At 37.5% G+C, this 24,608-nt stretch overlaps 1 protein-coding gene across 20 annotated transcripts in view; it reads left to right on the forward strand.

The window, feature by feature from the left end:
* The window catches only part of RBFOX1 (RNA binding protein, fox-1 homolog (C. elegans) 1), a 593,087-nt gene that overhangs the window by 552,239 nt on the left and 16,240 nt on the right, over positions 1–24,608 (forward strand). For 12 of the 20 annotated variants that reach the window (XM_008566382.1, XM_008566391.1, XM_008566392.1 and 9 more), the window contains 2 exons: positions 4,101–4,165; positions 21,973–22,025. In XM_008566382.1, the coding sequence (XP_008564604.1) occupies positions 4,101–4,165; positions 21,973–22,025 (118 nt within the window). The remainder of the gene's footprint in view (positions 1–4,100; positions 4,166–21,972; positions 22,026–24,608) is intronic. The other 8 variants (XM_008566380.1, XM_008566379.1, XM_008566388.1 and 5 more) reach the window with 1 other exon arrangement.

Below are 24,608 nucleotides of genomic sequence, written 5' to 3' on the forward strand. Positions count from 1 at the left end.
GCAGATAAATGAGAGCATCATGATTTATATTTAGTTTTTCATTTTATAAATGTTCCGTCAACGTTACAGTAAATAAAATTAGATTTGTATGTATACTGATACCCCTGTTTTGCATAAAGTGAGACCAGACCCTCAGATATTCTCAGGAAAAAAAGGAAGCCTCTGTCTGTGGTTAAGCCCATTACAACTTTCGTATGTGCTTAAGCTGAAGGGTCCACATGCAATCACATACATATTACAGCTCTACTTATGACCATGTCCTCACCACACACAAAGGTTTCACCTCTCTTTCTAACTAATTCATTATTTGGTTATTGCAAGACCTTTTTGCATAATTATAAAGTGCAAACTTTGATACCCATTCTTTTTTTTTTTTTTGTCTTTTTCGTGACCGGTAAGGGGATCGCAACCCTTGGTGTGGTGTCACCCGCACCACACTCAGCCAGTGAGCGCACTGGCCATTCCTATATAGGATCCGAACCTGCGGTGGGAGCGTCGCTGTGCTCCCAGCGCTGCACTCTCCCGAGTGCACCACGGGGCCGGCCAGATACCCATTCTTGATACCCATTCTCAGACTTCTTTGAGATGCCTTAGATATCCTCAATGTTCATCAATTTTGTGTTAAGAAATCTCCCAAATGGAGTAACTGGTTTTATTTTGTTTAACCCAGCATTTCCCAAACCTATTTAGTTCTGGATACTTTCCATTCCCTACCAATATTCGTATCCCACCAAGTACAATTATGAAAATGCTTTATTAGAGCATCATCTGAGGTCCTTAATGGATAACTAGGCCATGGGACCTATAGAGGTTTCACTACCAAAGGAACCTTTTCTGTCCATGCCAGTGGATATCTTCAATGGCCACATTAAGTGGTGGTGGTGGTGGCCGTATGAAGTCCATCTTAGGGGGGATCCATAGTGGTCATTTAAAATGTATTTTTATATAAAGTCACATTTATATTTCACTGTGAAAAATGAGTATGTTTTATGGATGGGGGTGTAAAACTGTTGTGCCTGTCATCCCCTTTTCCTTTTCATTTATTGGTGGGAAGAATCTGATTGTCAATAACACATTTTTGTCATAAGGTCTGGGAGCACCAGGTTCAATGTGAACACAGGCTGGTGACAGCAAATGGAAATGAGTGCTCCTTTTTCTGACATTACCCCAGAACCCAGCAGAAGTTCTGGCTATGCGCAGCGAGCTGCAAAATAAGGAGCAATAAAATTGATTAGAGTCACCTGTTAGAAAGGAAAATTAAAGCAATTTGTATTTTTTTGATCATTTTACAGTATATGCACACATACACTAAGTTAATACACAACTCTGTCATTCCCCTAATATGGACTTCACACAGAAGAAAAATAGCAAAGGAAGAGAGTGCAATATATAAAGGTGGAGGTCTCAAGCCACCTAATTCACTTTCCCCAATTACTACATTTCAGGGATCACTTAGATTTGTGCTATGTCCAGTAGTATAGCCACCAACCCCATGTGGCTATCTACATTTAAATTCAAATTAACTAAAAGAAAATAAATTAGAATTTCAGTTAGTTGCACTAACCATATTCGCCAAGTAGTCCACTGGACAGCAACAAGACGACTCATCTAATTCAAAATCTCTCTACTGGCTCCAAAGACTTTTGCAAAGTGTGACCTCAACTCCTCAATCAGGAATAAGTGTAAACAAATGCCTGAATAACAAAGACAAACATCAGGGTATTGAGCACTTGTGCCTGTCTCATATAGAAACACACACTTATATTCTAGAAATGGCCAAGACATGTACAAATATATAGAGCAGAGGTCATTCCCAAACCCTCATAGGTGACCACATCTGTTGTACAGAAGGACCCAAGGTGTACACACCTGTATTTTATGTTGCTACTATAAATATCAACCTAGTAGTCAGTGAGGTTCATTTTTGTTATATCCTATTTGTACTGTAGCAGTTCTCCCCTTTTATCAGACTTGCTACCTACTTTTACTGAAACTACTGCAGAAGTTTGGGGAGATGTGCACAGTTCAAACCAAGAGTGTTTGCAAATGGGTCATTGCTAGAAATCTTTGCTGGGACCAAATGCACAGTCACCGAATCATTATTTACATGGCACCTGAAACAAGCTCGTTTTTTGTTTTTGTTGTTCTAGGAGAGAGAGAAAACTCACTCTCTCTCTCTCTCTCTCACACACACACACGCACGCACGCACACACACACACACACACACACCACACACCACACACCACACTTTTTCTCCACTCAGTGCTTTCAGGCAGTTGCAGCTAATACCTCCTAGGAATCAGCTAGTCAATTCTCATCTCCTCCTACCTCATTAAGTTTAATATGCATACCTGCACACCTCTGTCATTCTGTGTGCATCATAAAAGCTAAGATGATGGGCAAGCAGTTTTTTAAAAATGGCTCCAAAAATCTGGTGACCTGATTTCTCCTCAGCCTCTCATTCTGTATCTTGAACTCAGTGCTGGTATGACAATTGATTTGGTTTTGTAACCCCTCAGCACACGTTAATGAGTTTCCCCATTCCTAATAAGAGAACATGGTGTTTGGAACACTAAAACCTCTCTCTCTTTTTTTTATCATCTACATTGTTCGTCAAAAAAGACTTTTTAAATTTTTTTTAAACTGGCTCCAAATTGTTGATGATTATCTGTCAGGATGTCTTGGATGTATCTTCTCCGGGGCTGATACAAAAAACAAAATTCTTTAAGGATAAACTGGCCTTTTTGAATTGCGATGCAAGAGATAGCAGATATACTCTGAAAATTAGCCATGGCAAGGAGGCAGTACAAAGAAATTGTTTAGACCAGTCTACCTACATTCTGAAAGATGCTTTTTGCAGTTTCTCTGCTTCATCTAATTCCTATCCTACAACTTAGTGTCCCCCTGTACATGAGGCCACATGTAATGAGCCCCTCCCACTCGGGATTTTGCTGATAGATACCCTCTGACACACCATTCTGTCCTGCATTGCTCCTTTTTGGTGAAGAGGAAAATCCTTCCCCCAGAGGATTATGAAACTATGTATTCTAATTAGAACCTGAACGGCCCTTGTGTTATCAGTGGAAACTGGATCCTGTTTGTTAATTGTGCTGAGATCATACACCACAGTGGTTGATGTATTGCTGTGGTCCATTGAGCAAGAAGCTCTGTTATTTTCACAGTTTGATAATTAATGCTCCACTGAACACGATTTTCTTTCCTTTTTTTTTTTTTTTTTTTTTTTGGTATGTCCATTTTTTTGTCCTCTTTGCTTAATTGAACAATTGCAATTATTGGTTCATGCAACTAAATGTTAATTATTTTTCTTTTCAGATTTTTCTCTCTCTTAATGATTTTATTTTCAAATTAGAAAACTTTACCATGTATTCCACACCAAAAAAATTCCACCATCTGAACGAGTGTGACACATAGCAGCGTGCTCTCTTTAGCCAAAAGAACAGGATTTTTAAGATGTGTTCACCATTCGTTTTTGTAATACTTATGTGACATTTAGAAAGCAAAAGATAGTCTTTTTCAATGGTATTAGTGGTTAAATGACCACATATACAAGATATTACTAATAAACTCTCAATCAAAAGGTTATCTGATTTTTTAAATGAATACAAACGTAAGACAGGAGAGCATGAGCTTGATACTTTTTATTTTGTAAGGAAATAATCAAAGATCATTTGAATGCAACTTAAGTTAATATCTAATAAGGAAAAGTAAAGCATAATCAATTTTAAAAATCTGGAAAGTTCAGCAAAGTATAAAGAGTGTTTAAATTATGTCCCGTAATGCTCCCTATCCGAAGACAATCACCATTAACATTTAGTTATGTTTCCTTCAGAGGGTATATGGGTTCTCCCTTTGGGATGTGCTTACAACTGCTAACCTTTAACATTCAGCTGGGGTTGGTATTCTACCTCGCATCTCTCTAGTGTGTTTTGTCCTTCTGCTTTGATACTAAGCTTTCATTAACCACAACTTTAGATTGGTAGATTTGAGTAACTGCTCTTCTGGTGTGATCTTACCACTAGGCATCATCCTGAATTGGGCTCCTCCGAGTACCTAAGTCAAATTTCCTCTTGTGTTGTAGGGTGGTTATGCTGCATACCGCTACGCCCAGCCTACCCCCGCCACTGCCGCTGCCTACAGTGACAGGTAAGAGTCTTCCTTCTAGTGTTTGGCAACTACTTGGAAATTAACTTAGCTGGTGGGAGAAATTCTCGTCTGGTCTTGGTGAAAATGCATGTCTGCTGGGGAGGCAGTACCCACAATTTTAGTTCCCAGGGTGAAGGTCAATGCAAGGCCACATAGAGGATGAAGGATGAAGCCTAGTTCATTCTAAACTCCTTTCCCTCTTTCCTAAGACACAAAGAAAAGGATATGTTTTGTCCCTGTATAGTTGTTTTTCAGATCTCTTGTTCCTATGACAACACACCTTGTGCACACACACACACCCCTATGCACACACATGTACACTCCCTGTACCCCGTTCCTGTGGTCTTCCATCTAAGACCATGGTTTCATCTAACTCATAGGAAGAAAAACTGAAGATGATCCTGTAGTTTTAACTCAATTTCAAGCACCTTATTTCCCTTTTTACAACTTTCTATACCCAGTAAAACATTCCCTCCATCGAATTTTTAAATCCAAAATAAATGGGGGAGTGTATCTGGTGTTCATAAGGATATTCATTGACTCATTCTTTTTGGCTATGCTCAGTGTCCAGTCCTACAAATATAAGTCACCTTTCCTTTGTAATGCACCCACATATGAAGACTGGCAGTGGAAGGGACTGAAGTGTGTTTGAGAAGTGTAGAAGTCAGAATGGACGGGCCAGGAGTTGAGGGAGGGTTTTATAACCCAGGCTTCACTGATGAGTTGGTTCCTGAAACAGCAAGCCATAGCTATTTCTGTATGGGTGCCTGGAAAAAAGAAAGTATGTGTTTCCATATTGAATGCAATTCCTTGGCTCTGTTTTCTGAGGATCTAAATGTGAATGTTCAGATGCTCTGCATGCACAAATGTCATTGAGGGTGCTTATTCTGGTAGTGACTCCTTTACTTTAAAATATATGTTTCATGAATAAAACAATAATGGTAACAATTTGCATGTATGGCTGAGGCATGCTGGGTCAGACAGGTAAGCAGGCGATGATGGATTGGACCCCTGAATGGGAGGTGTCAGCAACCACTGGTTCTTCTACCTGGCCTGTTGTGATTTAGTTCCTACCTCGGTTTGCTGTGGTGTGCTTTCTCCGCAGTTCCATTCCATTTCTCACTAGATGTGTTGTTAGCTCGTCGTAGCTACAGAATTCTTCTGCAACATGATAAAGCAAAATAAATCCTGAACCCTAAAAGCTGCGCTTTGAAATTCCCATGCATAAATGTGTAACAAGTGGCTCTTTGGCATGATAGAGTTGAGATCTGCTGTCTGGTTATATGTAGGTATTATTATTTTTTTTTTATAAACAGCCATAACAAGTTCTTAAGGCTACAGAGAGCCTTCAAAGAAATCCAAACGATTGTCAAGACACCATTCTAAATACGTAAATTATCCAGTTACCCAGTAATTAGTTGCCAAGATGCAAAATATGTTTCATGTAAATTGTTATCTTCAATACATTTTGACACTGGATTAGGAAAATAGAGAGGGTCAATAACACTAATAAAAATGATGACAATCTTGAAATACTCAAGATCATTCTGCAAATGAAAAGGCTTAATGCTATTAAATTCTCCACACTGAAGACCCACACAGTCTCATTTGTAATGTGGTTCAGCTATAACCCTTAATTATTTTTATGAAAATATCTCTAGATGCTAAATTCTCAAACATCCACTTTGTATACAATTATAATCATAGTAACTTTAGCCTGCTGTATAATTATAAGAATCTGAAACGGATTTATTTCTTTGAATGTTTATCTTCCTTTTCAGTATAAGTGCATGCATCCCCAAGTTGAAAAAAGGTTAATTACAAAGATGTAATTTAAATTGCCTTCTTCAATGAGACCAATCTAGACATTTGAAAAAAAAATAATAAACAATGTTTAATACTATTCTTGGATAGAATTACTTGAGAATCTGGCCATCTCTGCTTGAATTCATCTAAAAGTTAAGTTACAATTTTCTGCATTTTGGTACACCATATGTGCACATATATGTATAAAATCTGTTATTTTAATACTATTAAGATTTATGGTTGGCAACACAACCTACTGAAAAAAATGTCCTCATACTTGGATTGGCAAACCTTTAGTAACTCCACAATTTCCACAATTCCCACTTTAGTGTAACAGTTTCAAGAAACTAACTAACTATACTCTTGTCCATGTAATTGGCCTCTTGTTGTTCATTAGAGAAATTTGCACAATAAGTCTTCTTGGTTGCTGTGGAAATTGATTACTAGCCCTATTTAACTTTATGATAAGCAAGACACTTGCCACATATGGAATTATTCATTGAGATAAATCCAGTAATAGGTAAATTACCAGAAAACAATCTTTAAGATGATGTTTCTGGTTTGATTCATAAAGTGTCTCTATTAAGTGCTGGTATTTTCTTGTATTCTTAGTACACAGATATACAGAAGGAAGACCCTTTTATAGAAGACACGTATTTGTGGGAAAATGTGAAATTATCAGAATAGCTTTTGACTATAGATTAAAGATGTCAACTATCTAGAATTCACCTCAAGACCATAGGATAATAAATTATATTTATACCATGACAGGATAATATCAGTAGTGATAAGCTCTTAGTTCCTCTTCTCTACAAGGCAGGCAAGATGACAAAAAGAAATACTTCTGAACAAAAAGAAACCCCTTCAGTTAAATTAGTAGGAATTGAGAATGTTTTGGTAATGCTCACTGGTTGCCAATTTGATCAGAAGAGAAACTGGAACAAACTTTCCCTATAATCATGAGATTCACTCTTCAGGTGTATTGAAAGCAAAAGATGTTCGATGTCCCCAGCTGGTAGAATTTTACCTTTCATCAGCACAAATTAAGCCCTCATCAAATTAAAGATTCAGGGACCTTTGAAAGATATTGAACTTCCGTAACCTCAGGACTGTCCAGAAGGTCCTTGATAGGTACCTTGCAATTCCCTGCCCATCATCATCTTGGTTAAATGATCATATGCTGATTATCTCAGAGCAGCCTGAGAGTCTCTGAATGTTGACCTCCAGAATGAAGACCATCTGGTGTGGGCAGAGATTTCCCCAAAACAAAAAGACCTGACTGGACTAGGTAATTTTATAGTCTCATTGACAAATTTAATGGAGATAGGTGATCATCTTTTCTTGGCATTTAGGAAACATTTGGTATGCACTTGATCTCACCAAATCTTTATTTTTAATCTCACTTTGATTTTTGGAGAGCCAACTGTCTAAACTCTCAAAGGAGATTGTTTTCTGAGCTTGAACCAATCAAAGCATGGCAGTGGGGCCTTCAGTCATCTGGTCATTGCATGCCAGTTGGTGTTGCTGATGTGTCTGTGATACGTTCTGGATTTGACAGGCCCATCACATTAGCTCGATGAATGGCTTGCTTGAATTAAGCCTGGGGGCAGGCTTCTCTTTATGGATTGGCTCTTGGTTTCTTTGTATATTATGAATTGGTCGTTGTTGCATCTTCAAGCAAACTGGGCGGTGGGGAGGGGAAAGAATCCCTGTTCAATGAATTGTGCCACAAATATTTGGGAAAATATGTATGATGTGTACATAGCTTTGATGAAAATGTTATCTCTCCAGAAAGATGGACATTTGTCATGCTTGTCCTGCTTGCTGACACTCTTAACATTTCCTAACGATCAGTGCATGAAAACGTTCCTCCACATTAGGGCAGAAAGGAGCGAGCTATAGACCAGCTGTACAAGAAAGCAATACAGAGTGTTTCACTTTGAAATTTCATAACAATCCCATTGCACTGATAGTTACCAGGGGCCATTTCTTCTTTCACGTAAAACATGCATTTTCTTTAAAGATCCCCGAATGCCAAGAAGCTTGTGACATACAATGATAGCACCTTAGATGCATCTAAGGCATCCTTAGATGGAGTGAAATAGACTGAAACAACAGGGTTTTGTTTGTTTTATGTTATACCTCTTTTGTTTGTTTGCTTTTTGAGAGCTTAAGGTTTTACTGCCAACACAGTATTAGACTGTACCATATGAAACTGATATTTCTATCTGACAAAAAAATGGTGGGATATTGGCAAATCCGTGTAGCTCAACTTAATACAAATCCAAATAAAATGCCATAATATCAATTATCTTACTCTTTGCACGCGCGCGCGCACACACACACACGCACACATAAGCACCTGTGCCTTAGGGCCTCACAAATGAGTATCTAAAAGAGTAATTAAAAGAGTATTTAGGTTAATCTTAATACACAGAGGCCAGGACTTGTCAAGTTCAGGCAGTAACAAGCCACATGATAGAACGACCTTTAAATCTGACATGCATAACCTTAGAATAAAAGTATCTATTTCAGAGGAAAATAGTGTTTCGGTGTTATAACTCAATAGAGATAAGTAGGCATATCTTTAGATTCATGGAGGATTTGATTTACTTTTACTTAAAATCATATAGATGATAGAGATAGATCTATTGATAAATACATACATACAAACACAGAAATACATACAGGCATAGCTGGGTGGATGGATGGATGGATGGATAGAAAGAGATAGATAATAGGAAAATAGGTACATAGCTGTGTGGGTGAATAAGTGGAAAAAAGAAAAAAGAGAGAAAAAGAGAAAGAAAGAAAAGAAAGAAAGAAAGAAAGAAAGAAAGAAAGAAAGAAAGAAAGAAAGAGAGATTGTCTCTCTGCTCTCTCATAATGTTTCATCATAAGCTAAACTACAGAAAATAGAGCTAAATCCTTATGTACAACCTTAGTTCACACTAAACTGAAAAAAATAAAGGAATTTGAGTTGATATCCATTAGTGCAGGCTACTCCCTATCTGTTTTAGGACTTTCTATTTCCTCGACTCAGATTAAATAATAGAGAAATGCTGTCGTTAAAATAGGCAAATAATTGCATTTAAAATGATAAGCCATTTTATTTGGAGTTCTTATCAAATGCTATATACTAAAAATTAAGGGTTTGTCAGCATATAAAGCATATGAGCATCACGAATGGAAATTTTAATTTACCATTTAAGTGTCTTTCTTTCTTTTTTTTTTTTTTTTGGTAGAAAGGTTAATTTTTTTTAAAAAACTGTACTTTACAGACTCAATGATTGTACTTTTTTTTTTCCATGTCGTTGGATATGGAAAGTTTCATCTATCGATAATGTGAAACCATTATCGAGGGTAGACAGTGCAAAGCAGACAAAAGAGGGAAGTTTCACGGCTTTCCCTATTCCTTTTATCTGAACCAAGTCCAATAAAGGTTGAAACTATTTCATGCTGAAAAGCAGTAGCAAGCCCTTGTACTTATTTTTTGCAAAGCATACAAGGAGAGATCTCAAGATCGTATCTTAGTGCTTTGTTTAAAGCCATATCTCCCAAGGCCAGTTCAAGACCTGGTGACTGTCTTCAGTGATGTATTTACTAGTTCACCAAGACAGGAGGAGTACACAGACAATGTGATATGGTTGTCAACTCCCTTTACTGGGGAACACTAGGATTTATCCTTTCTCCCTTCTTACACACTGTTGAAAAGAGCTTTCCATTTACAAAATGATGGCAATAGCAAGTGGTAGCTTTTTTTTTTCTTTTATATCTATCCCATTTTGTTTTTAATGTTACTTGGCAAAATAAACATTGGCAGCTCTATGCTAGACTCCCTATTAAATTTTATTTACATTTTAAATCTTATTTGAGAATTCAACTGCTGGAAAAACTTAGTGAGAGCATTATAGAACTTAGTGATGTCAAGGATGGTATCCTCAGATCAACAAGGAAATGAGGGTATATTCATGGAGGTTCAGAGGGGATAGAAGAGTATCCATGGTGTTTTCCCAGTGGAGATGAGGATCAAGGAGCAGGAAGAAGTCATTGTGGGTTTAGAGTCTAGAATATTGAGTGAAAATGTAGCAGCAAGCAGGAGCCATCCCTCTGTACCTTTTTTGAATAGTGCTTTGTTGAAGTTGTTCTTATTTTTAGTGTTTTAAAAATCTTTTTGTTCCTTTCACTCATCTTGATGAGCTCTCCTGGGTTCTGCAATTTAAAAAAAGATGCTCTGTCAAGTTGTAATAGGAATGGAATGTAGCAGAGATGAGTCACTAATGTCTGTATATTCATATCCTTCTGTGCCCCAGTGCCTAGAAAAGCATGTCGGTTTTTCTTAGAACTCCCAGTTGAAATGCATATATTTTTATTTTTATTTTTCCTTTTTTAAAAAAATTTAAGTTCACTTTCTAACAGATTCAGTTTCTTTTTCATTGACTCAGAGCCCCTTCAGGAAGAGAAAGCAAAGTTAATTGTTCTAAGCAGCTTTAGGATAACTAGAAAGAAACAGGTGTTTCCTGTGAGATTCCCATTTGAAGGCATGTATGCCAGACAAAAATAAACTCTTTAATAAAACTTGCAATAGATATGACAGTGCTCCTTTTTAAATGGTTCTGACTGGGCATTTTCAAAAAAATAAATAATTACTAAGATAACTGTATTTTCTCCTGACCTCCTCTGCTGATTGTCACTGATTTCGTTTGATAACAATCGAGATGGCTGAAAGAGTGAAGAAGGGAGTGTATATCTCTTGATAGTAGCATCACTGTGATTACTGAAAATGGGGTTTATGGGTGCCAAGCTCTTAGTGCCGTGAACTAATATGGCTGTTACTGGTAGATAGATTTCCTGAGTTTTTCTTTTCTCTTATTTTTGATTTATAGACAACATGCACGCGCGCGTGTGCATTAAAAGAAAAAGTGCTCAAGTTTTTGTTTCAAGAACTAATTGTCTTTGGTCCATAATCTATAATGGCTTCTTAACAACTGTTATGCACTATTGGATGAATATGTAATTAAAGCAGTTAAAGAAAAGAACCAATCCTCTAATAGTCAACAGACTGCACCAGCAAGGATTTGGGGAGATATTAAAGGAAATTTCAAACCCAATAGACCATATCTGTCACAGCCGTGTGGGTAGACACTTTTGCCTTGACAAGACAGGTGTAACAACTCCTTTGGTCATGTCATGGCCTAATTACACACTATTCAGTTTGCAGATCATTGACTTGATAGGCCACAAAAAAGCAAATAAACCCTATCTTTTAAGTAGCGTCCTTAGGGCCTTTCAGCTGTGAAGGGTTTACAGGCAGGTTGAGAAAGCCTGATGCTTTCTAGAGGTAGGTCAGACACCTTTGATGAGAACATGTATGCAAAGTCCTCTGGATGAGCCATTTCCATTGCAAATAAAGAACTTACCTCATAGAAGACAGTAATTCAATAAATTAGACGAAGACAACACACACAAGATCTAATCTTAGCTCATGAAGCATTTATGGATGTGGCAATAAAAGTTAAAATCCTTTACTTCTTTACCTTTTTTTGTTTCTACCTGTGTTTTGGGTTTTTTTTTAATTTTTCTAATCTCTAGGTGGTATGCTCTAGATGCTATCTTTTGGGGCAAAATGAAATTTTTCACTGAAATTCTCTAGCATTTCCTTTAAAGTTATCAGAGCAAATTTTGACTCTATACCTGTGAACTCAAACTGAATTATTTTCCAGAAGAACTGATTTCTATTTAAATGTGGCCTCTAAGTGGTTTCCATATTTGGGTATAGTATAGGCATGTGAACAGTCACTGGACAGAAATAAGTGACTTCTTATGCTTTTCTCCCTGGTGTGAATCACAACGATTGATTCCTCTGGTATTAGACTCTCCTTAAAAACTGCAGTGCATTTTATATTTAATTAACATAAAAAACATTTAGAAGAGCAAGCACTATCAGGATTTTGGGGGTGAAAGTTTGGTGGTGAGAACTAGAGAGAGTCTCTACAAGGAACAACTAACTAGTCAATCTTGTTATTGTTTTCTAGGCTCATTCTTGCTGCAATATGATATGTGAATGTTTAAATAGATTAACAGATTTGGGGGAATTAAAACATAATCAAAGCCAAGCATCCTTGATCCTTAATTATCTTAATCATTTGTATTGGAATGCTTTGGCCCAAGACGGTAGAAATATACGACACACCTGATAACCTGATTCAGAGGTTCCCATTACTTTTGCACCCTGGAGTTCTGTCACAAAGAAAACCATGATTGTTAGATGCCTCTAGCATCCTCTCAATCCTTGTCTCCTTTCATGGTTCCAATTCTATAATTTAAAATTTTAGACTGCATTAAAAGATAAGGGAGGATTACCTCTCCATTTCTACATGGTTAGAGGGTTTGTGGGCTACTTCTACTAAATATTCACTCAGGTAGTGGGATGGAGACACTTTAAAAGTTTGTCCTGGACAATATCAGTTCCACTGCTTTTCCAGAATGATAGTTTCCCCACTATTCTTTTTATTGCTTTCTTCAATTTCTCTCTCCCACACTTAAAACAAGACAAACAACAGGGAAAAAAGTGATTATTTTGTTGTGAAATTTCAAGTTTTCAGAGGATCACTAAAAAAGTCCTTGCTAGGGCCAACCCCGTGGCGCACTCGGGAGAGTGCGGTGCTGGGAGCACAGCAGCGCTTCCCGCCGTGGGTTCAGATCCTATATAGGGATGACCGGTTCGCTGGTTCACTCACTGGCTGACCGCCAGTGCAGCCAGTCACCAAAAAAAAAAAAAAAAGTCCTTGCTATGCAAAGTGTGGGCTCCAGACCAACAGTATTAGCTCCATTAGGAGCTTATGAGAATGTGGAATCATATCCCACCCCACCCCAGCCCTGCTGAATCAGAACCTGTACTTTCTAGATCCCAAAGTGCTTTGTATGAAGTTTCAGACACATGGCCTTATAGGACAAGCTTCAATTCTTTCCCCACATGCAGTAAATAATGTAAACACAGGGGTTTTCCTCCACTAACCTTGAAGGATATAAGAAGATTTGCCTTTGTAAATTATTGGATTGTTACAATCTCCTCCCCACTCTCCCTTCTTCAGTGAGAAAGGAAGAGTTGTCAATGGTTGGGTGTTCCTCAAAATCTATTCTGTTGTGACTCCTTCTTTAGGTAGCCTAGGGACACAATGAATCCCTTTCTTTACCGAAAAGCCAAAAAGTCGCACGGGTAGAGAAAGTGATTTCATGCTAATATCTTGTCATTGACTGCGTAATAGCTTCACACTAATATAAAATGTACCCATGAAAAGTTCCATCTGATTTCTCTTAACCTCATTGAGCCTCAGTGTTCTCATACACTAAGTAGGGGGGATCATACCAATTAGAATCAGAAACAGATGAAGAACATCAACATTTTATAGACTGAAAGAGGAGGTGCGAATTATCAATAGCTCAATTTCTGATTGACAGATAGTTTATCAGAGTGTATGTTCTCATTTGTAAGCTTTAAATATATAAATGTAGGAGCAAGCAAATTACATTAAATTTATTTAAACATGAAATTCATTTTTAGACAAGGCAACCACTAAGACCCACTACAACACTAACATTCTGGGAACCTGTGCCTTGCCCAGCAGCCCAGGACTTACACCTGGCTGTGTCAGGATTTGAAACATTGTACTGATTCTTTGATTTATACATGCATTAGCACATCTTTGCTTTTCACATATAGAATATTATCACAGATTTAGATTTAGACCAAGCCTTGATCCTCAGCAGAGTTACTTGCTGCATGAAATAATGTGGGAAAACTAATTTAACTACTTGTCAAGTGCCTCATCTACAAAGTGGGAGCAATAGGTGATCATTGCCTCACTGGGGTGTTGTGAGAATTAATTGTGGTCATGAACAGAAAGCTCTTCAAAGCAGCCTGACACTTAGTAGAACTCAGAGTATTATTATTATTATTATTATTATTACTATCAGCATCACTAAACTATCGGGGTATTTTGTTTTGTTCTTGAATCAAAAATGAGTTTCCTGGGGCCGGCCCGGTGGCGCACTGGATAAGTGAGCCGCTTGGGAAGCACAGTGGCGCTCCCGCCCGAGGGTTCGGATCCCACATACAGACCGGTTCCCGCTCACTGACTGAGCGAGGCGCAGGAGCGACACCGAGGGTTGCAATCCCGTTGCCGGTCCCCGGTCTGGTACGGGGGCAACACTGAGGGTTGCGATCCGTTGCCGGACACGGAAAAAGACAAAAACAAAAAAAAAAAAAAAGACAAAAAAAATGAGTTTCCTGGGGCCGGCCCGGTGGCGCACTGGATAAGTGAGCCGCTTGGGAAGCACGGAGGCGCTCCCGCTGAGGGTTCGGATCCCACATACAGACCGGTTCCCGCTCACTGACTGAGCGAGGCGCAGGAGCGACACCGAGGGTTGCAATCCCGTTGCCGGTCCCCGGTCTGGTACGGGGGCAACACTGAGGGTTGCGATCCGTTGCCGGACACGGAAAAAGACAAAAAAAAAAAAAAAAGACAAAAAAAATGAGTTTCCTAAGGAAAAAGGTTTTATGAGTTAGAAGAATTTTTTACTTTGTTTTTGTTTTAAAATCTTGACTTCCACCCTAGAAATATAAAAATAGGCAAAAGAAGTTGGGAACCTTGGTATTAAATAGCCTATTCTTCCTGTTCATTCTTCTCTTTTGGATTTTTTTATTCTTTTTTCTGCATGTGAAGTAACTCAGGCTACCAGGGACACAGCATCATGAAGAAATGATCAGTTCTCCCAGTGTAAACTCAGCCCCCAAACTATCACTGCTTTAGATTTCCTTTGTAAAATCAGTTGACTTCCCTCTTTGGAGGAGGGAGGAGATGACTTTGTATCCCTTCGTGAGTCTGCACAGCCAAAAACATAATAAATGCCAATGTTTTTCCCCTGACAAAGTGACTTCACATTCATTTTCTCATTAAATCTACATAAAAAGGTCGAGAAGGGGCATACACTATTTTTATCCCCATTTTCCAAATGAGGAAACTGAGGCTAAGAAAGGTGAAATTATTTTTCTAGCTGAACACAGCTTCTACAGGGCAGGGCATGGCTTCCAGATTCACTGTTAGTTTTGTTTCATCTGAGCCTAGAAAAGAAGTACAGTGGGTAATGGGAAGAATGTTAAATGATGGAAGAACTAAAATTACAGAAGTGGACGGTTCTCAAGGTCCCCAGGTAATGGAGATGAGCTTGGATTTGAATTTCCAAAACTCAGAGCTTTTTGGTAGAATATTTAAATTAGGGGCAGATCCACAGCCCTTATCTCCTTATGCACTTAAACCATTTTATGTATGCAGTGTTAGCAATAGAGACCATGTCTGAATTAAATGTTAAGTGTATTTTAATGTATTCCCCCCTTTTAAAAAAGGGATCAATGTAGATCCTTTTAGAGCTTTCTACAGTTAATCTGTGTGTTTATTTACTTGCTTGTTTATCTCATTCTACTATTTGTCACAGCCTATTGAAGTATATACTATACAATACAAAATATAAATAAAAATAACACAGGGCAGGAAAAAATATGAGTTTCAATGGAGTTTATACCATTCTAGAATAGAGAATTAGAACTGGATGTGTCAAGGGAGGTAAAATACTGATCACAAACAAGAAAGCCCCCCTTCTAGGTGATAAAACTGAGATATAAATTAAATTATGAACTTGCAGACAAGCAAGCCCTATATAGATATTCCACAGTGAGTTAAAGACCATGAACTCAACATCATATCCCTGAGGCTTAGCTCAGTGCCTAGCGCATGGCAAGCCCCTCATTAACCATCTGAGGATGAATAAATGATGTGAGTGAATGATTTGGTAAAGTCAGCAATAAGAATTTTAATAGGTGCACCTTATTTCTGTGTATTATGTTTAATATTCAGAAAACACTCATGGCTGGATTCCGTATGGTCCCTCCAGCAACAAGAATAACCTGATTATTGTGAATTTCCATCTCAGTTTTACATGTATGAAGGGAAGCATCCTGGTAAGCATAGTTATAAAATAATTACTAATTATAAATAATATATTAAATAATTATTAGTATATATTATCATTACCAGTAATTAAGATATTAATAATTATTAAATGTTGAAATCAACACTAGCGCAATTTACTTTGAACCCAGAAGACACAATTCTCTATTTCCTGCAGAGGCTGGACACAGTTGTTCAGAGAAGTATTCATACAGGGAGATATGAGTTCTCAGTGCTGCCTGACATTAGAATCACCTAAGGAGTTTTTCAGACTTACCCATCCATGGTGACTGCTTTCAAAGATTCTGACTTAAGTGAATGGGAAATGGACGTGGTCATTGGTCTAGGTGATTTTTTTTTTTAACTTAAAAATGTTTCTAGCTGAGCAATCAGGGTTGAGAACCTCTTTAACTACCTTATAACAAGTAGATGCCCCAGAACCTACACACAGAATTAATTTTACTTTTTCCCAATACTATCTTGGGGCGTTTTGGCTGCCATCTGCCAGGCCAGAAGACCAACTTTTCAGGCTGTAGCAGGCCAGAAGACCAACTTTTCAGGCTGTAGCAGTTTTCTATTAAATGTCCTTGGAGGGGGGTTAAATACGTATCAGTGTGTGTGCACGTGTGTGTGTGTGTGTGTTTTAGATTAAATATTCATAGCATTGGATACAAGAAGAAGCTTGCTATGAGTGATATTGACCCCTAGTTTTATTTAACAATAGCAATATAACAGAATTAAGAGGACATAGAATGACAAGTGACCAGGATCTTTAACAATAAAACTTAAAACCAGTATTATTTGATGAGGGAAAGTGTACTGTCTGGCTCCCATCTGCCTATGCCAAAAGTTCACTCTGTGACTTGATACCCAGTTTCTCACACCCTTTCCAGAAATACGTCTGGTTACTATTTTAATTTGACGCTTAGAAGTCAGCCATGGGTGATTTTTAGGAGATTGCAGAGAGATGAGATTTAGCCTAAGGAAAAAAAAGTGGTATAAAAGGAGGATATATGGCAGTCCACAGGACTAATTTAAATGTACCATCAGCTAAGTCAGATCTAGAGTCTAGATGGTATATCTATGAAACCCATCTTAGAACATAAAGAAGTCTGGTGATATAAGAATAAAAAAAGGAAGACCATGGTGTATGCTATTTTGTCATCTAAAGTTGTAGTTAAAGCAGAATATATTTATAATTGTCTCTCTCAAGCTTAAATTATATCGTACTCAAAGGGGAATCCACAGACTCTATTATTTTGTCTCAGAGTAACTAAAAATTCAGAACAATATTAAGAAGTTATTCTATAGGGACAGCACACTCAATTGCTGATTGAATATCATATCCCTAAGGAAATACCCCTGAGCAGAGCCTTAGAGAGTGAGTAAAAGCTGTGGTCTTGAGCCAAGCCAACTGCGTCCACATTTTACCTTCACTGCGTAACAGCTTACACGACCTTTCTATGCATCAGTTTCCTCATGAGAGAGACTCACATGTATATACAGATGGGGATAGTGAGAGAGGTGGCAAGAAAAAAATTAAATGAATTAATACATAGGTATGACACTTGGCATGCATACATGCTCAGTCAGTGTCAGGTGGTAACCTTTGTAGTCAGCGTTCCAAACAGTCAAGAGAAATGTATGCTTCTCTCTTGTGCTCAATAATTTCGTACTTCTTTATTTTTTCTTGGACTAATAATTCGTTTTTCTTCCACAAAATCTTCCCATGTCAAACCATCTTCCTAGGAATTATGGGCTTTGAAGTAGATTTCTCAGAAACGTATCCCAAACTTCTCCATAGTGAGGAGAAGCTGGGGTCATGACTCCCTGACAGAGGCACCCACTACCTAGAACACATGAGAATAGTGTCCCCTTGAGCTAGTGAATAGCGAGGCCTGGGTTCCTGTTAAATGTATGAATTTCCTGACCTCTCTCCAGAAATTCTGATTGTGATTAGGGTTGAAACCCAGAAATCTGTATTTCCATTTTTCCTTCTGAGTCTCCATCTAATTCTACCTTTACCAATTCTTTCACCACAAACTCCTTTCTATTTTCTACCTCTCCTACTCCAGAGTTTTTAAAGCTTCTCCTGAGTAATTTTTCAAATATTACTCCTGAAGATAAGAATTACCTAGAATGCTTGTTAAAAATACAGATTTCTGGGTTTCAATCCTGGCCACCCAAATCAGATCTTGAGTAAACCCAGAGGAGAGGGTAAAATAAGAGGGTCAGGTGAGGAATCAAATACAGAAAGTATGACATCGTAGTCACTGTAGACCAGCTTCTCTTTCAAAATGAGGTTTCAAGTCAGTTCCCTTAGAAGGCAGCTAGAAACTAGAAGTAACCATTCCTGGACAACGCATCAAGTCTCTGCGATTGCATTTTCAAAGCCTTCATAGCTGGTTGCCCTGGAGTCTAGCATGGTGACAAAATAGAAGCTGCAAAAAGAAGCAAGTGTTGCAGGAGATACAATGATTCCACTCCCTTGCCACTCCACATTTGTACCATACCCACTGCTTCTCAGCTGTGGCCACATATTAGAATCATCACCTGTGGAGCATTTTTTCCTAAACTACCTCTTTTCAGGTCCTACCCCAGATCAAGTAAACCAGAACCCACAGGAGTGGGACCCTGCCACTAGCTCTCTTTTAACCTCTCTCTATAAATCTAAGGAGCAGCCAAGGTGAGAACCATTCAACTAAACAATTGGTTCTCAAACTTTGCCGCACTCAGAATCATCTGGAAGTCTTTAGAAACTACTGATGACTGAGACCCACTTACAGAGATTCCCATTTAATTGGTCTTGGATGTAGGCTGGCCACCAGAAATTTTAGAAGTGCACCAGGTGTTTTCAATATAGAGCCAAGGCTGACTACAGATGGTCCTCCTCTTAACGATGGTTTGACTTCATTTTCCAACTTTACAATGGGGTTATTGGGTAATTAAATGCCTTTTTGACTTAAAGATATTTTTGACTTACAATGGGTTTATTGGGAGTAACCCCATGGTAGTCCAGGCAGATATATACTCACACAGACTTATATATTATCATCTTCATCATCCAGATTTTATTATCTATAACCCAGAAACAAGCCAGTTTATTGAAACTCAGGTACATTTTGAAGTTTAAATCCTTGGGTCTGTATTGAGAGTGAAGAGTAGACTAGGGTTAGCGTAAGGAGACAGACCCTGGTACCAGCCTTTCTTCTCCTCCTGAGAGGTGGCTCCTCTGTCCAAGCACACTGCATTCATTGCTCTGGTCATTTATTTTTTTCTGAACTTGTTTGGGTGTAGCAGCCTTTTCAACTACATCAGTAATCTTTGGTCATATCTCCTTGGTCATCTGGGGTAAATGGTTTCACAGAGAGGGCCATAGATAATCCACATATGGGTTGGCTGAATAGATCATTTGTCTTAAAATTCAAGGTGGGAAAACATTACATAATAATGGCATAACCTAGTGGATATGGACACCAACATGAAACCTACCCCTTATAACTAACTCTACTGGATTCTTCTGTTGGCCCAATATGAGGGCCCCCCTCACTAGTTTCTGATCTGGTAGACATTTCCTATTGATTGCACATATACAATTGATGACACCATAGTTCAGAGGGAAGGGTGATCCCACAGATTCTTCAGGGAATGAATGAGCTCTATAGAAAGGCACTTTTATGACACTTTATGGGGACCTTCCTGGTACATAATAGATTTCTTATGTGGATTAAAAATAAAACAAAATAGTACAGAATTGATTCATCCAACTGGGTATCTTTTCTTAAAAAAAAAAGTTTTTGTAACTCCTTTTGGCATTGCTGCAGAGTTCATGGTATATTCCTTTGAATATCACTACTGGTGATAACTCTTTATGCTTTGAGGTAGATTTGATTTCTGTAAGAAGTCATCTAAGTAAATTTGTTTGAAGAGGGTGAGTTACCAAAGGAGGGGTAGTTTCCTTTGTTGAGAAACTTGCTCAGGAATCATAAAGACTCAGTGGGGAAAATGTCAAAATCATAGGTTACCAAAAATAAAATAAAATAAAATAAAACAAGGAAAGAAGGAAGGAAGGAAGGGAATGAAGAAAACTGTTAACTTTTTTTTTTAGTGTTAAATGCACAGTGTCAAAAAAGAGTATGGTGAATGATACCATCATATTGTGTATTTTATAAAATTCTGGAAGAATTTTTTAAAAGGTTGAATTTCTTTTCAATCATACTTTGTAGGTTGCATTTTTAAAGTTTTCCCTATTCATTCAATCATCATTTGTATTTGTGTGGATTGCCTCCAATGGCTTTCCTCGTGTCTAACACGCTGGACAGTTCCTTAGGAAGCTGCAGAAGTGTAATAGAAGCTAGAATGTCTTCTAGGATTAGGGAGTATAAACCAGATAGAGCTGCCTAATTAATTAAGCCCCCTCCTAAATATGCGAATGCCTGTTCCAAAGAACTTGCCCCTTTGGATAAACCAGGTTGCAATTCTTAGTTATGTTAGTGTTCTTCTTGTGAGCATTCTGTGATAAAGATCCTTCCAAATGCTTCTTTGAATATCATACCTTTAACTAGGAGTACCTGTGTCTTACTGCCCCTTGAGAGTAATTCAAAGGTGAGTAAGTAAAAACAAGGATTCAACCAAAATATCTCCTTCATTTTTAGAGATATTAATTTTATTACTCCTCAAACCTAAGGAATTGGACTCCAGATATTTATGGGATTCAAAAACTCTGTGTCAGAACACAAAGAGAGCAAAAATTTAATAAAATTAACTTTTATTGTTTTAAGGTGATAAATGAACTTAGCTGTTACTTTTATGTGGAAGAAAAACATTTAAAAAATCCTATTCTCAGAATATGTAAAATTTTTTCTTAGATTTCGCCAGTGTAGAAATTATGAGAATTTTTAACTGAATGCTAAATACTAGAGAATATTCAAATTATAGCTCTATATTCCAGGGGATATAGTAAAACTTCTTTAAGATGTTTTAAGAAATGTGTATCATTAGATACTTTTTGATGCATTGAAATATTTAAACAAAACCAATCACACTAAGACCAAAAAAAAAAATTCATTTATCTTAATTTTTGATGATTCATATATATAGCAAAATCTAACAAATGGGAACCCAAAACCTCTCTATTGCTACTTTTGAGGCATTTAAGAGCCTAGCCAATTTCATTGGGCCATTTTTATAATCTGTCTGACATGGACAGTCTTGTTTCTAGAGAAATAAACAGTACGTCTGAATTAGAACACATTACATTGCGGAAATATAATTGAAAACATCTTAAGAGAGTTTTATCGTCTTTCTGGATTTATTAAATCAAAGTAAAATTGCATTTTCTATTTTTATTTTCTTTGTAATGCTGCATCATTAAAAACAATTTGGCAAGATAGAGTTAATTTCAATTGATGAGTTCCCTTACCTTCTTTATATAGCAAGCCTTAGTTTGATGAGGAAATTATCATCCATAACCTGACACCTATAAAATTCTCTCCTGAAATGACAGCATTTCTTTCTTCCCTTAAAAAAAATATATATATATATTATACTATAATAATAAAGTCTGGAATGTTTTGATTTTTCCTAGCTAGCTGTAATATACTTTTATTTTTCCTGCTAGATAGTCTATAATTTTTTAAAAATGCAATCGCCATTTAGCATAGAAATCCATGTAAGTGCAGTTTAAAATGCTCTAGCCTTAGAAACATATCTTGGCATGATGTTTTGGTAGCACATAGTATTAATATTCTATACAACAGCTTGTACATGGTCCATATTCTGACATCACCGTGATTTCGTTTAAGAGGTTCCCGCATGCCTATTTCATGATCTTTCTAAACTCTCTAAGCCCCAAGGTACATCAACACATTTCCTTGCAACATCCATTCAAATGCAGCACCCTTCCCACCCCTCATCTGTACACATCAAACCAATTGGCAAAGAGCACATTTCCCCCTGAGCGAGCAGTATTGTGAATTTTATCTTCTCTTCCAGAAATCAGTTCGTCTTCGTTGCAGCAGATGAAATTTCTTGTAACACCTCTGCAGGTAACAAACATTGCTACTTCTTGATGCATCCACCCAAGTCTCAGTATCCTTTTTTTTTTTTTTTTTTTTTCTTCACACGCTGCAGTTGGTCACTCTAGAAAGTTTAGTTAAAAAGACTATATATATCTGAAGCCTTTAGGCTCTGGTGTATAAAAAGACATTAGGCTGTATAAAAAGACATTTGCTAACTTTGATGTTTTGTTTCTGGTTTTATTAATTCATGGTCCAGCAAAAGTAAGATTGTGTTGAATGAATCCACAATAAAATCTCACAGTATAATCAGTGCTCTTATGGTAAAATACTGAACAGAGGAGAGTAGGGACACAGATGTGTGACTCCCATGTGTTTTGATGTATTATATCTGGGTTCACAGAGATTAATATGTGATTTATTGGGGATCTGTATGGAATATTATAGGCCCTAAGAGACTGAATCTATAAAGCTAGAGGCATTAGGAAATATAATTATCTCTGTCTTGTAAGAAGGAGATCTTCATTCTATTAGCTGAAGATTCTCTATTTCCTTTCTTTTAATACATATCTCAAGTAGCAAGACTTAGAGAGACAAAGTCTTTTGTTTCTGAAACTGGGACATTGGCAAATGGAAATCGCATGATGTGTCCATCAATATAACTCCTGTCTTTTTGCTTTGATGTGGTTCAGAACAATTAAATTTGGACTTTCATTAGCATGGAATTTCTTGATTAAATGCCAAGATAGGTGAGTGCCTCAACTAATACCAGATTTCTTTTTTTCTTTCTTTCTTTTTTGTTGTTTTTGTTTTAAGCCTAAACTATGACCACACAATTACTAGGAAATCTTGCCAACGTATTGCTTTTAGGCAATGAGGGAGGATATTACAGCTTATCCTCATATAGTTAAGCACGCCATGCTCTTCCAAAACATACATTAACCTGAACCTTACTAATAGACATTCGTCTGTTATGTCATCTTTTATCAAAGGAGCAGCAAAGAAAGTCTTATTTGCTAATGCTTTACTCCCTATTTAGAGTCTTTGGTGAGAATGAATGAAAGGAAGGACAGAGAGCTAGAAACATGCTCCCAGTCCTCTCTATTCTTAGAGGCAGGGCCACTGAAAACTCTGCATCAGTTTCATTTATATAGTTGTTCTCAGCATTTTTAATGGTTTAAAGTCTTACCCTGTTAGTTTAAAGGGTATGTATGCTCATATTTTGAAGCAATGACTTACTCTATTTCTATAAAACCCCTTTGATAAAGGCCATGCTGTTTTCTTCTCTCAATCCCTAGCTTCAAAGATCTCTGCTTCTCACTGTGAGGTGATGACATCTTGACACTTCACTAATGCCTAGTAGTAGAATATCGATCACTAATTGTGTTGCTGGGAATGGCAGGAGAATGTTCCTGGGGTACAAGAGTTGTTTAATATTTTCTGAGTCTTAAGAAAATGGAGCATGCAATTGAAGGGGAAACTTCTTGGGATGGGTGTAGGGGTGGGGAAGAATGTTGGCTTAAAATGTTAATAGGTATCGTTTGTGGGTATGCTGGTATTCCAGAGCTTCCACCTTCCCTGTTAAACCTTGTTCATGCTCCAGTGTATCTTAGGTTATATTTTTGACATCAGAGATTAAACATTGAAAAGTTACAACACCAAAGGTAGATATTGATTTTATCCTATGATTTAACAAACCCTGCAATGTAAGCAAGTGATCCACATACAATATTCCTAAAAGAAGTGACAGATAATGAAAGTTTGCATGAGTTTGGCGAGTGTTTCCACCTACCTTATCTAATTTAGAATGGCTGCTCAGTAAAATTTTCAAGAATTGCTATTGATCACATTTCAAATTGAGAGAGATATCCCTGTTGCTTTGATGGCTTATTAATAATATGTTGCATGCTTCATAAGGTTCCATTTGAACTCTGAATTTTGAATCAAGCGTAAAAAAGGAGACACCCATACCAATCAAGTGTTAGATTTATCTCCCAGCCAGTCCACCCTCCTCATAGAGTGAATATGAAAAATCAGAACTGCTCAGCCAACAAAGGTCATGACTCATGGTTTCAATGAAAGACTTCTGGGGCATCAACTCCTTTATGCTTCAAAAATCCAGTAAACGCACATTCTACAGAGCACAGCTGTTGTGATCTCTCACCTCCTTATGCAGAACAACACTCCATAGGCCAGGTCTATTGAATCCTCATAACTACTAGATATCAGAGTCTGACAAAAGGCAAGTTCTCTCTTTTTAAGTGGAGAAAAGAATCAACAATATGCTTAAAATCTCAGTTTTGTAGAGCCTGGTGGATTTTATAACTGCAATTCCTATAAAGATGTTTTCTCACAATACCAACTATGTTGGAAGAGCCAGCCAGACACAGTTTTGTCTGTGGCTTAGGACAGTGATGGTGATATGCAAATCAATCATTAAACAGTAGCAACAGCAGCACTTCAGGATTTTTCATTCAGGTCCCCAAGGAAAAGTGATGATTTTTTGTTGGGTCTCTTGTGAAGGATACAAAAATGCCTATTCTGCTTTTGCTAGCCATATAGAATAAATGTTTTACATTAGCATGTGTGGTCTATGAGACTCTCTTTATAAGG

The sequence above is a fragment of the Galeopterus variegatus genome, unplaced genomic scaffold, assembly GCF_000696425.1.
Source record: "Galeopterus variegatus unplaced genomic scaffold, G_variegatus-3.0.2 Scaffold238, whole genome shotgun sequence".
In the NCBI taxonomy this organism is placed as follows: Eukaryota; Metazoa; Chordata; class Mammalia; order Dermoptera; family Cynocephalidae; genus Galeopterus; species Galeopterus variegatus.